The 14,054-nt window shown below is 46.2% G+C and overlaps 1 protein-coding gene across 1 annotated transcript in view; it reads left to right on the forward strand.

Moving 5' to 3' along the window:
- The first annotated feature begins 7,872 nt into the window (after positions 1–7,872).
- CTC1 (CST telomere replication complex component 1) overlaps positions 7,873–14,054 on the forward strand; it is a 13,563-nt gene continuing 7,381 nt past the window's right edge. The window contains exons 1-9 of the mRNA XM_006032680.2: positions 7,873–7,883; positions 8,850–8,994; positions 9,311–9,613; positions 9,786–9,914; positions 10,464–10,690; positions 11,191–11,365; positions 11,446–11,646; positions 13,049–13,175; positions 13,331–13,445. Of these exons, the coding sequence (XP_006032742.2) occupies positions 7,873–7,883; positions 8,850–8,994; positions 9,311–9,613; positions 9,786–9,914; positions 10,464–10,690; positions 11,191–11,365; positions 11,446–11,646; positions 13,049–13,175; positions 13,331–13,445 (1,433 nt within the window). The remainder of the gene's footprint in view (positions 7,884–8,849; positions 8,995–9,310; positions 9,614–9,785; positions 9,915–10,463; positions 10,691–11,190; positions 11,366–11,445; positions 11,647–13,048; positions 13,176–13,330; positions 13,446–14,054) is intronic.

Genomic DNA, 14,054 nt, shown 5'->3' on the forward strand with positions numbered 1-14,054 from the left:
TTTATTCACCAAGGCGCCCCCAGGGGTTACAAGAAGTAATGGCCACAAGCTAGCAGAGAGCAGATTTAGATTGGAGATTAGGAAGAACTTCTTCACAGTTCGAGTGGCCAAGGTCTGGAATGGGCTCCCAAGGGAGGTGGTGCTCTCCCCTACCCTGGGGGTCTTCAAGAGGAGGTTAGATAAACATCTAGATGGGGTCATCTAGACCCAGCACTCTGTCTTGCCTATGCAGGGGGTCGGACTCGATGATCTATTGAGGTCCCTTCCGACCCTAGCATCTATGAATTTATGAAGGACAAAGGCCATGTGTAGACATGCATGCAAAAACTGAATTGGGATTGGATCGGCGGGGGGGAGTTGGGTTAGCACTCACACCAGGACAGAGCTGAGACCCAGCAGACTTGCTGCTTGACACGCTGGGGCAGAACTGAGACTCAATAGACTCACTGCATGCATGGCACACCTGGGCAAAGTTGAGACTCAGTAAGCTCATTATATTGGTTGAGTAAGGGGGCTGCTGACAGAGCCATTTCAAATGAATAGCGGGTCAGTTCAACCTGACGCAATGATCTATTGAGGTCCCTTCCGACCCTAACATCTATGAATCTATGAATCTTGGGAGTCCATTCCAGAGCCTGGCAGCCCTAACTGTAAAGTAATACCTCCTAATATCAAGCCTGAACCTGCTCACAATCAACCTGTGGCCATTATTCTTTGTTATCCCAGGTTGTGCCCTGGGGAACAGAGTCCTATGGAGCTAATCACACAATATAAAAAAGGGCAGTGTCCAAGAGGAAAGACGTTAGCTTAGAAACACATATAAATATGGAAATATGAAATAGGGAGTTACAAACAGAATATCTAGGTAGGAAGAACCTTCACCATATATATACAATGGGTGGTGGTCCAGTGGCTTCCACTGTATCTGAAAGGGACCTGGGGGTGACAAATGACTGGTAGATGAATATGAGCCAACAGTGTGATGAGGTCATCAGTAGGGCAAATAGGACTCTGGTGTGCATCAGCCCATGTGCTGTGAACAGATCCAGAGAGGTGCTCCTCTCCCTTTATTCAGAATTGGTGAGACCACAGCTGGAGTACTGTGTCAGTTCTGGGCACCACGCTTCAGGAAGGGTGTGGATAAACTCGAAAGGGTGCAGAGAAGGGCCAACAGATGATCAGGGGCCTGGAGGATAGGCCCTATGAGGAGAGACTCTGGGACCTGGGTTTGTTCAGTTTGAGCAAGAGAAGACTGAGAGGTGACTTGATACCTGCCTACAAGTATGTCAAGGGTGTTGAGCCTGAAATGGTCTTCCAGGAGTTTGTGACCATTACTCCTAGTTTTCCCCAAGGGAGCCCTTCATAGTAGTAGTACTATATTTGGAACTTTTTTCTTTCAACATTGTAATTTTGTGCACTTCCCAGCACCTTTCTTCCTTTCAGTTATGGGTCCCTGGTCAGAACAATAAAGCCACTAGACCTCACAGTTGTTTTATGATCTGTCCCCTGGCCTAGACTAACCTCTACTGCTAGCAGATACTAACATTGGCAACAAGGATGGGATCTTCATTTGCATTTGTGCCTGGAGCCACAGTCTAAATGATTCAGAATAGCAAGAAAATACTGTTGTATTCCTATATATGCACCATATTACTACATGGGCCCTAAATTAAATTGGGATTTGATTTGGGCTCATAAATCCAAAATGGCACCTCTGATTTCTATGTTAAAAATCATAGTCTGGGCACTTAAAGACCCTGGCCCAGACTACCTCAGTTTTGATAGGGTATTCTGGCTCTTCACCCCTGGCTCATGCATAAGTTCAGTTGCCCAATGTCTGTCCTCCCTAAGAGGCATGATCTGGTCAAACTTCTCAGGGCGCCATTGATGCTTCAGTCTCTATGCAAAACCCAGTGGTGGTCACTAGGCCTGTGCAAGATGGAAGTTATTCAATCCGGCTTCGGATCCGGTCACTTCAGATGGCCGCGATCCGATTTGGAGCTCCGGATCAGTTTGCCGCTTCAATCTGGCCAAAGCAGCTCCGAAGCTTCGGAGCCACTTTGTAGATCTGGCTATAGGCTATAACGGGGGAATCAATGAAATATCTATAACCTGTTTTATCTCTAATTTGGGTGCAACTTGCCAGGGTGGTAGCCTCTACTAAGAGCATGAAGTCTGCTGAGCTTCAAGAAGATAGGTACAGGGGCTTGGGGGGAACTGTACCTCAAATTCTTGAAAGCAAAACTCCTGTCACGTCTACGTGTTACAGCACAGGGGATTGAAAACTGCAGGGCTGGTAGTCCCTGTTGAGGCCAAAAAGCCTGCCAAGTTTCAAGAAAATCGGTGCAGTGGTTTGGGGGGAAACTGCACTTCAAGCTGCTGACAGGCAAAACTCGTGATGTAGGTGGGTGCTTGGGCGACTGTGTCTGTTTTGGGGCACAGAGGGGTGAAATCTAGTGCAGGCCTGGGTGTTGGGCCCTGCCAGGCTATGAAGCCTGCCAGCTGTGTGCATCTCACTGGGGGAGTCTGTTATTTGGGGCCCTGCACCCCAAGCTGCTGACAGGCAAAACTCATGATGTAGGTGGATGACTGTAACAGGGGGCCTTCTCAGGGCCGATTTCCCAGTGGCCTGCCCACCTGTTTCTGGGATAACTGCCCACCTTCTCACTCACCACACCTTGTTTTTAATTATTTAATTGATGTTAATAAAGCGGGAGGCTGCTCATTTCTTGCCCTGATGCCAGGGGGCACTATCTGCGGCTCCGTTCCTCCCCTACACCACAGCCCAAGCTTTGCAGATGGCATCCAGATGTTATCCATATCACTGGCCCCGCACTGAGCCCCAGAATCCTACTAGTTGGACCCCACTTAGATCCCTCCATTCAGGCGGCCTATTCTGCCTTCATTTCTGGCTGCATAGCTCCCTGAGCTGCTCCCCCTTGTGGGTGTGGTCCCCCCAGGACCTTCAGCTCTACTGGCCCTGACCTACCTCCAGGCCAGTCATAACCCCAGGCCCTCAGCTCTTGGGCGTTCCTCATGATGGGCCCCTGGCCCTTAGACCTTTCCGGTCCTGGCCCCAGCATTGAGCAGTCGGGGGATTTCAAGACAGATTAAGAGTCTATGGCCCCACTCTCTCTCTCTGGGGTCCACCTTCTAGACCCTACAAAGGGGGTAACCCACCTGGTTGTGGGGGCTAGGGGTTAAGGCACCCCAACCCACCTTTTACCGGGGTGGTCACTGGCCTGGCATTTCCTGGGAGCTACCGTGCCACTGGGATCCCCACCAGGCCACCCACTCCCAGCAGGGTGCAGTTTTAGGTCATGCCCAGGACCAGGAGCCTCCTGACCATCCCCTACAGCTCCTCCCTTATCTCCAGTTGATACCAGCAGCCCTGCAGCCAGGCAATGCTGTTGCCTGGCCTTCTAACAGCAAAACGCCCTGTTTATATGGGCAGCCCTAGATCTAAAATGGCTGCCCTCATCAGGCACCTGCCGGCCACTGTCTTCTGGCCCCTTAAAGTGGTAGCACAAACAGTGCCCTGCCACAGTGACCAAGGTTCCCTCTAAGATGTGCACGTGTGGCCGTGCACAACTAAAAGTGTGGCCATGCACAGCCTTTTCAAGGCTGCGCACCAGAAGAGGCTGGAGCCAGAGCCTGGCGTGGGCTCTGCTGGATCCAGGGAAGTGCTCCACTCCCCTGCATCAGGGCTGGGGAGTGGAGCACTTTCCCGGAGCTGGTGGAGCCTGCACCAGCCCCAGCCTCTATCCCTGCCTTGCCTCACCTCAGGAAGGAGCCGCTGCCTGCCCCGAGTGAAGCTCCACTGGCTCCAGGACACTGATCTGCTCCCCTGCATGGCCTCAGGGGGAATGTCCTGCAGTGTCCCAGAGTTGGCTGAGCCTCACTCGGGGCAGGCAGTGGCTCTTCCAGGAAACTGCTCTGTGGCTCCGCCGGCTCCGGGGAAGTGCTTCACTCCCTAGCCCTGACGCCACATGCCTTCTCGCTCCCTGAGGCAAAGCGGGGGAGCGGAGCAGTGTCCCAGAGCTGGTGGAGCCCACGCCAGGCCCCCAGGCTCCAGGCCCCAGCCCCCGCTGCCTTCCCCGGGTGAGGATTTTACCTTTGGTAAGTGTCCCACGCCTCACCAGAGCAGCATGCTCACGGACCGGTACTCCTTAGAGGGAACATTGGTCACAGGTCTGCCTAACCTCAAAGTGAGAACCCTTCAGGGAGGGAACTGGTTGGGTCACATCCATTCTGACAGAGAGGGAACAAAGGAGTTTATGAAATGACAAAATAACTGTATTAAATCCTTTTAGTTGAACAATAATCCATCTGATGTTTTGCAGGTGTTTGTTGGAAACGACTTTGTTTGGCTGAGTTACACGCTCATTTTTACAAGTAGAGATTTTATTATCCAAAATAAAATTTAGGAAACAACAAAACAATTGTAAAGACAATTAAAAATAATGTTTATGCATTTAAGTGACAGGGTTTATATTAACAAATGTAATGCAGACCTGTGGATCTTATGAAATGGCAAATCAAAGTAATACCTTTAGCCCAGGTAATTTTAGGTTATAATATTAAACAAATACTACAGTTCAGAGTCTTATCAGATTGCTAATTAAGTCCCATTAAACATAGCTGTCAGAATCAGAGTGTATCAGTGTTGCCTAACCATATAATCTGTATCATTTATAAATTTGAAAACTATATGCAATAAATGTAGTAAATATAAATTTGGTTTAAATATATAATACCAGAATGCATCCTAGACAGTGCTGCATACTTGTCAAATGTTATCGCTTTCACATACATAAATAGGTTAATTACTGTAACTTTTTGGTTTTTTTCACCAGCAAATAATCAATTAGAATAATCTTTACTGAGTTAATTTAAACATTGGTATGAACAGTGGTACTTAGAGTTTAAAAGATCAGGCATTTATTAGGATGTACTTTTTTTTTTGCAAATTAGAGAAAGCTGGAGGATGTATGAGAATCCTGTTTTTTAATCTTTCTTTACTTATAGTCTGTGTAAATCTTAATGGTTTGTACTACTGTCAGAATTTCTCTGCTTTGGATATGCGTTTTAGTTATAACAGGCTAAAAGCACCCATAGCAGAGCGCTTCAACTGTTTTAACCACACACATTGACTTAAATAATGAAATTAAAATGTTTGTGAAGGGTTGATCTATGCTTCATATTTAGGTTATTTAAAAGGTTTATAAACTGTACTATGTACTCATAGTACGTTCTCTCATGTTCTCATAAAAAGTTCTCTTACCACAATTATCTGTCACTTGGATAGGAGAAATGTGCATACAAAAAGAGTCTTACTATACATCAGAACTAATGAAGTTGACATTTACTATCAGCTTATATTGGTTGTCCTTGACTGAAATACAGATTCACCATCACCCTAGCTTTACAGTACTGTTATATATGGCACTGCACCTATTGATTCTTCCTTTGGATCTAGTTCATGAGAGGTGTATGGACAAAGCTTCCTCCCCCTGACTCCCAACCTGAACTTGGATTAAAAAAAAGCTTACAAGTGATACTACATAAAGTTTCAAGGTTTTGCTTGGCTTGGTTTATTTCAGCTCTCTGCTAATGGCCAACCATCAAAGTGTCTAGCTCCTTTTGTCCATTTGACATGTTCCTTATAGGCTTCGCCGTTAGTTCGTTCTGGAAGCCTGCGATGTGCCTAATGAAACAAGGGGCTGTTGTTTTTTTAGTTTAGAAACCAACCATATTAGAGGTCATTCTTGCCGTTACGCTTTAAATAGACAAGATAGACGAAAAGTAGAAGAAAAGGAGTAGTAGAGTAGTTCCTCACCCACTTCACAGATGGGGAACAGAGGAATACAGAAACTTAGTTGTTTGCTTGCCATTCTTCCTCTAGCTTTTAACCTGTTTAAAATTGACACGTCACTGCCCTCTTATCACGGAGAATTTCTAAGTGCATGACAATATATCTTCACCTATTGTTATTTGCCAGATAACAGTTCTCTCTCACTGACCATCAAAGCATATTCCACCAGGGCAGAGGCAGCTGCTGACAGTTTCATACCACTGTCAAACACCTGCAACACAGCCATGTAGAACTATTCCCTAGCCATAGTTAAACATTATTGTTGACATAACAGCTAGGTCTGATGCCAAGTTCAGGAGAGCAATCCTCCAGTGGTCATTTGGCTAATGTAGCTGAAACTTCATCCTCACCTAGAGTAAATACTTCTTTCTGGTTAAGTAGGATGGGAACCATATGTACACATACTATAAAAAGAAATATTAGGCTAACTGTTGTAATGTGATTTATTTATTTATTTATTTATTAATGTGGAGGATCCTATCACCCGTGCTCCATCCCTGCTTTTCAGAGTGCTATGCAACATGGGGTTTGAATGATCTGAAACCAAAAAAAGGTTATATTAATACCCTCCATCACACCCTCCTTTGGCAGCATAGGGAGGCACAGGCAACTGCATGGCCACAAAAGCATGGCTAATTCATAGGACTCGAATATCACATGTACAAGGCACATACACACCTACAAAGACATGCACGTTGACTGACTGAAACATCTCAAAGAACCACTTATACTATAGGATCAGTACAGTAATCTTTCTAACTCTGCTAGTCCCCCCGCTGGTTTTTCTTAGTCTTCTCATTGCCAGATATCTCCATTTCCTCTTGTTGCTATGTAATAAATGAGAGACGTGAGAACTTCCCAGAAAGAAGGTTGCAAAAAACTTGCTTTTAATAGAAAGTGTTTTGCAATCTAAACATAGAGGTTGTTACCGGCTTGCAATTGGTATCTATAAATACAGTGTATTTTATATAGAACAGCTGCCTCTGTTTTTGCTTAAAATCATGTTTTAATATCCCAGGTGATTGCATCTTTAATATTGTTTGTAGTAAAAATCACAATAATTGTGTATCAGTCTCTCTTTAAGAACAGTCTCTAAGGAGGCTCATTGCATTTAATTTCAGTGGGGGTTAAATTAAAATTCCCAAAAAAGGAAACGAGTGAGAAGAAACGTCAGGTCTTCCATCTCACTATAATTTTTTTTGACTGATCTCCCGTCTTGTGCAATGCTTGTCTCTAAGCCACAATTGGTACCTTTTGATCTGTTTCTAATTCCAAGCTTGGAGCTCTTATGGTATCGAATTGCCCAGTTCTGTAACGTCTGGTTCTGCTTCTGGCTAAAGAGCTGATCCTGGTGTTCTCTTGTGGGACCTAGAATTTACTTCTCATTTATAACAGAAGAAGGTTGCTGAGACAAATTCAAGCCAAAAAAACTTAAAAGACTACACCTTCTACCCAGGATGCTTTGAGATCCTTAGATGAATGTGAAAAGTTGCTTTCTTGTCACCTCTCCCCATTAACCACCTTTGTTAAAAGAGGTGAATAAAGAATTCCTTCCTAGAACATATGAAGCATACAACTCTGTATGGGTCCAGGTGGATATTACTCAAAAGGCCAGCTCTTTTTCGTGGAGAATATGTCAAGAAGTCTTAGATAAACCTAACGGGGTAAGAGTCCCTTTTTTCCAATATCTTCACGTTAGGAATGATAGATACATTTCGCAAAGCAGTCATTAGACCAGTTACCCCCTTAGAGCAATTCATATATGTAGATTCAAATATGTAGGTTCAAGAAAAAGATAATGTCTAAAATGCATGCAATTTTAATAGAGGAAAGGATGGATAGGAACTCAAGTTGATGAAAGTTTGGCAAGGAGACTTGAGTTGGGGTGATGTAGAGAAATATGGGAATAGGATTATCAATATAACGTGTTTTACATGAAGAAAACTTGTATAAAATATAAATATTTCCAAGATGTATTTTTTCAATGGTAATACATCATGCTGGAGAGGTTGCGGAGGAAAAGGCGCCTTTTTCCATACGTGGTGGCTATGCCCTGCAGCCCAATATTCTATGGAGGGAATGACCAGAATAGTAATTATTGTGATAAGTGATGACATCCCTTTGGATTTGGTGGTTTGTTTACTGAATGCCCCAGTAAAGAGAGTTTACTTTGTGTGGGATGAAAAACTGATATCCCTTCTGCTATTAGCTGCTAGATTATGTATCACTCAAACGCAAAAAGAATCACAACCTTCTCCCTCCCCACACACCCATTGAAAATGTGGTGTGCTAAACTATGGGACATTCTGATGATGAAGAAACTGTCCCATCAGCTTGGAGCATTAGAAAAAAGACGAAAGAAGAATAGATATTTAAAAATATGGATTCCAATTCTGACCCTTGCAGAAGACAGAAGTCAGCAGTCAGTAAGTCAGGGTCTGTAGCCAGAGTCTTTGAATATTGGTTAATATTATTGAATATAATTTTTATATGCATATAAATCATTATGTTGTTCCCAGAAGCGATTAATTTGTTGCTGTATGTCATTTCCATTGTAAAACATAGACCTTATGCAGTTCCTGTGTGTTCCTCTTGTGTTGGAGTTTTGTTTCTGTAGTTGCCTCAGTGGAAAGTTAATTAAAAAAAAAAAAATCAGCTTGCTGTAGCCTCATCATTGTCTGGGTGCATATGGGGTCATTCATCTGGGATCTTCTACTCCAGGTTGTTACAGCCAAGCTTTTTAGAGCCATTTAGAGTATGACTCCAGTTAATTTAAAGTAGATTAATCTCCTTTTTGGAAAAATCTCATCCCCTTCCTATACGAAAGGGGAGGGCTCGCACTACCATGGCTTACCCTTTCTTTCCATGACCAGTATATTCTTTGCTATGCACGTGCTTTGGTTTTATTTTTGGCATAGTTCTGAGTTCTGCTTCCTTCTCTTGTCTTCCTCTCCCTCTACCCCAACTTCCCCAGGGTTCCATGCCGGAAGAGAACAAAGCTGAATGTGGCGGGTGAGCTAGCCAGACTCGGCTCCCTCCTCTGTATCCACCACAAGACATTCTTCTTCCTCTTCCTGAAGTGCTTTACTTCAGCTGCTTGTGTCCCTGTGCTGGTGCAGGTAAGTCTTTGGGGCTCTGCTCAAAACTCGCCACATGAATCTTTGTACTGACGGTAGTCAGCCTGTGCCATAGAGGTTGTCTGTTTGTTCCCGTCTTGGCCAAGCAATGCACAAGGAATGCTACCGTCCTGAAATAAGGCAGGATGCTCTTCAGGTGCAGTGCTCCAGAACAGTTTTGTGAGTTTGTGCTGGAGTGTCGCAGAGCCCTGAGTACAGAGAGTGTGGTAGGCTGGGTTCTAGGGAATATGCTTGGTATAGGAAGTGTTCTTTTCTCATGCCAGGTTTGCTCATATTGCCTATGTTTTCTTTGTTCTAGAAACCTGCCCAGCTTGCTTGGCATCACGTGCTGCAGCTGGGCCATGGCTATGTGCTGACAGCACTGAGCATGTCTGGCCTGAAGATGTCTGGGCATAAAGTATTTGTCACCAGCTTCTCCTCGTGCCTCCGGCCCTACTGTGCAGAACAAGTAAAGGAACAGCCACTGGATGGTGCCTGGCAGGAAGGCCCAGTTCAGCCAGTATGTCCCCAGGCCTCTGTGCAGCTCAGTAGCCTCCTGGAGCTGAGATATGAGGACAAGAGGCCAGTATTGACCAAAGAATCCAAGATCCTGTCATATGTGGTAGGAAGTTGTCCCCCATCATCACCCTTTCTTGCTCTTAAGGACCCCATCCTTCAAGAGGGCCCATGGACTCCCTTTGCACTATGGGCTCTTATTTCCTCAGGAGTCCAGCCCCCTCTGTACTGTGGGGCTTTTTGTAAACTCACTGCTTTCCTCCTTATTCTTGTTCCAGGGAACCATCACTCGAGTACTAAATGCCCAGGCTGGCCTCTATGAGCTTGATAATAAGGTCTGCCTGTGCCTTGCTTACCAACAGCTCTTGTACTTTGCCCGTGGTCTCCGACCAGGAGCATCTGTGGAGGTGAGCTGATGGGGCAGGGAGATGGAGTTTGTGGGGGGAAAACGGAATGGCTGAGACCCAGGGCCTGTACGTGAGTGATGTATGGAGTAGGCCTGGTGTAAAGGAAGGGGGTGTCAAATCTTTTTGTTGACCTGTAGGTGGCACAGAAGCAAGTAAAACCAAGGTCTGACTTATGAGCTTGGCTAGCTGCCCGGGGTTTGCCTCTAGGGTTGACTCCTGGGCAGTATAACATACACAGCTATCTGATCCTCTCACTCCTGTTTACCTGGTGCCAGTTCCATGATTGGCTCCTGGGGTTGATGGGAAATGCTGTGGGGAAATGAAAGGCTTTGTATGTGATGAGTGAGCATTTGGAAGGGGAGTAACATGGCTGCCACCTCTCTGTTAAGTCTTGTGTAGTATCTTTGGAGGTTTTTAAGGCCTGGCTTGTCAAAGCCCTGGCTGGAATGAACTACTTGGGGATGGTCCTGCTTTGAGCAGGGGGTTGGACTAGATGACCCCCTGAGGTCCCTTCCAGCCCTAACTTTCTGTGATTCTCTGATCTTTCAGCTTCGAGATATCCACCTTCTGCAGAAGCCCCTGGGCTTGTTCCATTCCATTGTGCTTGGTGCCTGCTTGCACAGTACTGTACTCCTCAAGGATTTTTCAAGGCTCAGCACCTTCCACCAGCCTGTAGCCTCCTCAGGAAATCTCTATTTAGAGCTGCTCTTCCGCTATAACCTCAGCCTGCCGCTCTACCTGTGGGTGGTGAGCCTAATAGAGATGCTGGAGCAGAGGTAAGGATAGCTTTTCACCACCTTCACTGAGAAATGTAGCTGTATGGGCTGCTCATGTCCCTCTTGGACAAATCCCTGCCCCATTCCCACACATTTTCACTTATTTGCTTATGTCTCAAGTGGTTCCTAATGAAGTTCTCCGTCCCCAGTTGCTTTGCTGTCCCCTCCTGATGGAGTTTTAGGTTTGTTTCTAGGACTTACTCCTGGGCAATTTAACACAGCATTGTTTTGTTCTGGAATACTTAAGGTTACTTTGTATACAGCTGTCAGCCCACACATTAAAAACACAGATGTAAACAGTTGCCTAAAACACCCTAAACAGAAACCTGTCAACAGCAATTCTTAGAAAGCAGTCTTCATCTGGCCCCATTTAATATATGAAGCATCCATGTCTCTGTGGTGATGCTAGTTACAGACTTCATTTTTGTTTGTTTCTTGTGCAGTCTTGTTTTAAACAGTGTTTTTGCTTTCAGTCTCTCTCCTGACTTTCCTCCTGTTAGGTTTAGCCCTTTCTTTGGGCGCCGACAGCTGTTGCTGTTTTCCAAGCACCAAAGTCCAGGAGTAGCTGAGAAGTTTCTTGTTCCCCTTCTGGATGCTGTGGTACCTTCCAAGAACCAGGCCAGAAATATATATAGTGAGATCCTAGGAGAAATTCACGAGTGTCCCCTTCATCAGGTGAGCCCCACTACTTGTGCTCCTGTCTATATATATGAGGGGAGGAGACTCAGATCTGTCTTGCTTTTTGTATCCCTTAGTATCAGCCCCTGGAGCCTCCATGCCAGGCCCCAGCTCTCTCTCTGCTGTGCTCTATGGCTGAGCAGAAAAGCTGGGAAACCTTTTGCCCATCCCAATTGCTGTCGCCCCTTGATGCTCAGCACATGGGCACCCAAGAGCTGAATTGCAGACTAGCCTGGTCCTACAGCACATTCTCTGCAGAGAGCTTCCAGCCCCGAATGGTGAGTCCCAAATTCTTTCTACTCTGGTCTACAAGCTCTCCCCTTCTCTCGCCCCATGAGGCCTGCCTGGGATGGGTGTGGGCTCCTCTTCACTCCTCTGACCTGTGGGTACCGCCAGCAGGAGAGAACCCTGCTTTTATTACCTGTGATGTAGAGAGTCTTCAGAGATAGAATCAGAACAATAGGACTGAAAGGGACCTCAGAAGGTCATCTAGTCCAACCCCTTGCACAAGGCAGGATCAGCCCTGACTAATCCATTTTAAGCAAGTGTTTACCTTAATCTGTTCTTAAATACTTTGAGAACAAGCCCTCACACAAAACTGCCAGACACAATGCCTGAAACAAAAGATAAAATCAAAACCTCTTTAACTTGCCACAAGTAAAGCAGGGAGGTGAGGACACTGTTGACATTTTATCAATGCAAGGACAGAAAGGAGGTTGTTTAAAATATGTTTAGGAGATCCAAGGAAGAGGACCATGCCCATTTCTAGAGGAACAAAAATCCCTTGCAATCTGTACCAGTCTGACCATGGAGTAAAGTTACTTACTGATCCCTAATGTTGGCAATCAGTCTGACTCTTCTGAGTGGAGGAGAAAGACCTTCTACCCAGGAACCAGTTCCCAGCAGGAGCATCTGTGCACCCAACTCAAAATGTCCAGCCTAGATTGTAGCCAGCACCCAGTGCTTCCTGATGTCTGTAACAAAGGGAGGAGACAAAATTACTTCCTGTCCCCACATGGCAACCAGCAAAGTCCAGAAGCCTGGGAGAACCAAATATCTTCCACTCTGTTACAACCTTAGGACCAGAAAAGCAACTCCACAAATTACACACCCTGCCTGGAGAGTCAGAGCCCTCTTTTCTCTCACCTTGTTTCCCCCCCGCACTGCTCCCTAAATGTATTCAAGCTGCTTTAATCTTCTTTCAGTGTTGTGGGGTTCTGCTTCGTTTTTCCACTACTGAGCTTGGTCCTCTTTTATTTACATCTGCTTTGTGCTGCAGAGCATTTCTCATGGTCTCCGAGCAGTGCTCTGGGAAATCTCTGAGGTGTGTTGTGGGGAGGAAGAGGGCGGATCTCCTGGGCTTTCCAGCTGTTGCTCTTCACAGAACACTCCAGGCATTGCTGTTCCTAACTCATACCTGGCTACAGTTTATCCAGTTTCTTCCTGAAAAGCCTGGGAGAGGCCTCCAACGTGGGAAAGTCCACAACTTCCCAGCTTTGTATTGTCACCTCTGCAATGAGGGAGAATGGTTGTTCTCCATCTTCTTCTTTATAGTAGCCTTCCAGATATTGGAAGGCTGCTTTCGTGAGGTTTATAAATGGTCTCTCAGGGACATTTTGATCAACATCCTTCCCAGCTGGGGACTGTCTCATGGTCTTCACAACTTCCTTTCCCTTGCAGGTGTTGCTAGGGGTGCTGAGAGTCTCCTCCAAGAGCAGCTCCCTTCAGCTGCAAGACCATAGTGGTGTGCTCCCCTGTGTGATATGTCACAGGGATGGCAGCCCCTTCGCAGACACAACGCTCATAGGTACGGCCCACTTAGTACCAATTGGGGATCCTGGAATCTCGCTGCTTTGCCAGCAAGCCACAAGGGGTTTTGAACTCTATCATGGCTTTGTCCAGTGGATTCGGGAGCGGGGACACTGAGTTTGCTTTTTTACCCTCCTTCTCTGTTATTTGCAGGGTCGCTTGTGCAGGTGGAAACCTACCAGCTTGTTGTGGAGATGTTCCTTCAAAGTGATTTTCCCTCCTGGGAGCAGTTGCTGAATTTAGAGCATGTGAGGGAGAAGAAAACAAGGCAAGTTTCCCTGGAGCAGAAGGCTTTAGCCTTTGGACAGGAGAGCAAAGGAGTTACAAGTCCCCTAGCTTGGGCCTGGGCCAAAAGGTCATGTTTCTGGAGCCGTGTGCATGGGGGTCTGTGAGTTTTTGAGCAGCCCAAAACTGTGGGTGGAGGGAAGCATCTCCCTGGGTAGAGCCCAGTGTTGAAACAGTCCCAGAACCCGTCGACTTGCACAACTTCCTGTACAACCAGTCTGGGCCCTCTTCACTCCTTCAGCCCAAGCATAATTGAAGTGCATGTCCACCTTTGCCCTGCAAGCTCAGGCACTTTCCTTATAACATGATGAAAAATTTCCTAGATGCTGTTCAACATCCTGGATTTTCCTCTTTCCTCCTGTGGTACCAGCCTCTCTCATTCCCCCAAGTTTCCTTATATGAGACCACCTCTGTGTGTGTGTGTGTGCGCGCGCGCGCGCATGCACATGCATATACACCTGCTTTGAGTTCTTGACCATATGGCATTCATGTCACCAGTAGCTGCTGTGTAGAGAGACTCCTCCTGCTTTCCTCCCCTTCCTGTCAGAGGCAGAGCAGGGAAGGCGTTGGGGCTGGGCCTTCCGCTCCTTTG

Source organism: Alligator sinensis, unplaced genomic scaffold (assembly GCF_000455745.1).
Source record: "Alligator sinensis unplaced genomic scaffold, ASM45574v1 scaffold317_1, whole genome shotgun sequence".
In the NCBI taxonomy this organism is placed as follows: Eukaryota; Metazoa; Chordata; order Crocodylia; family Alligatoridae; genus Alligator; species Alligator sinensis.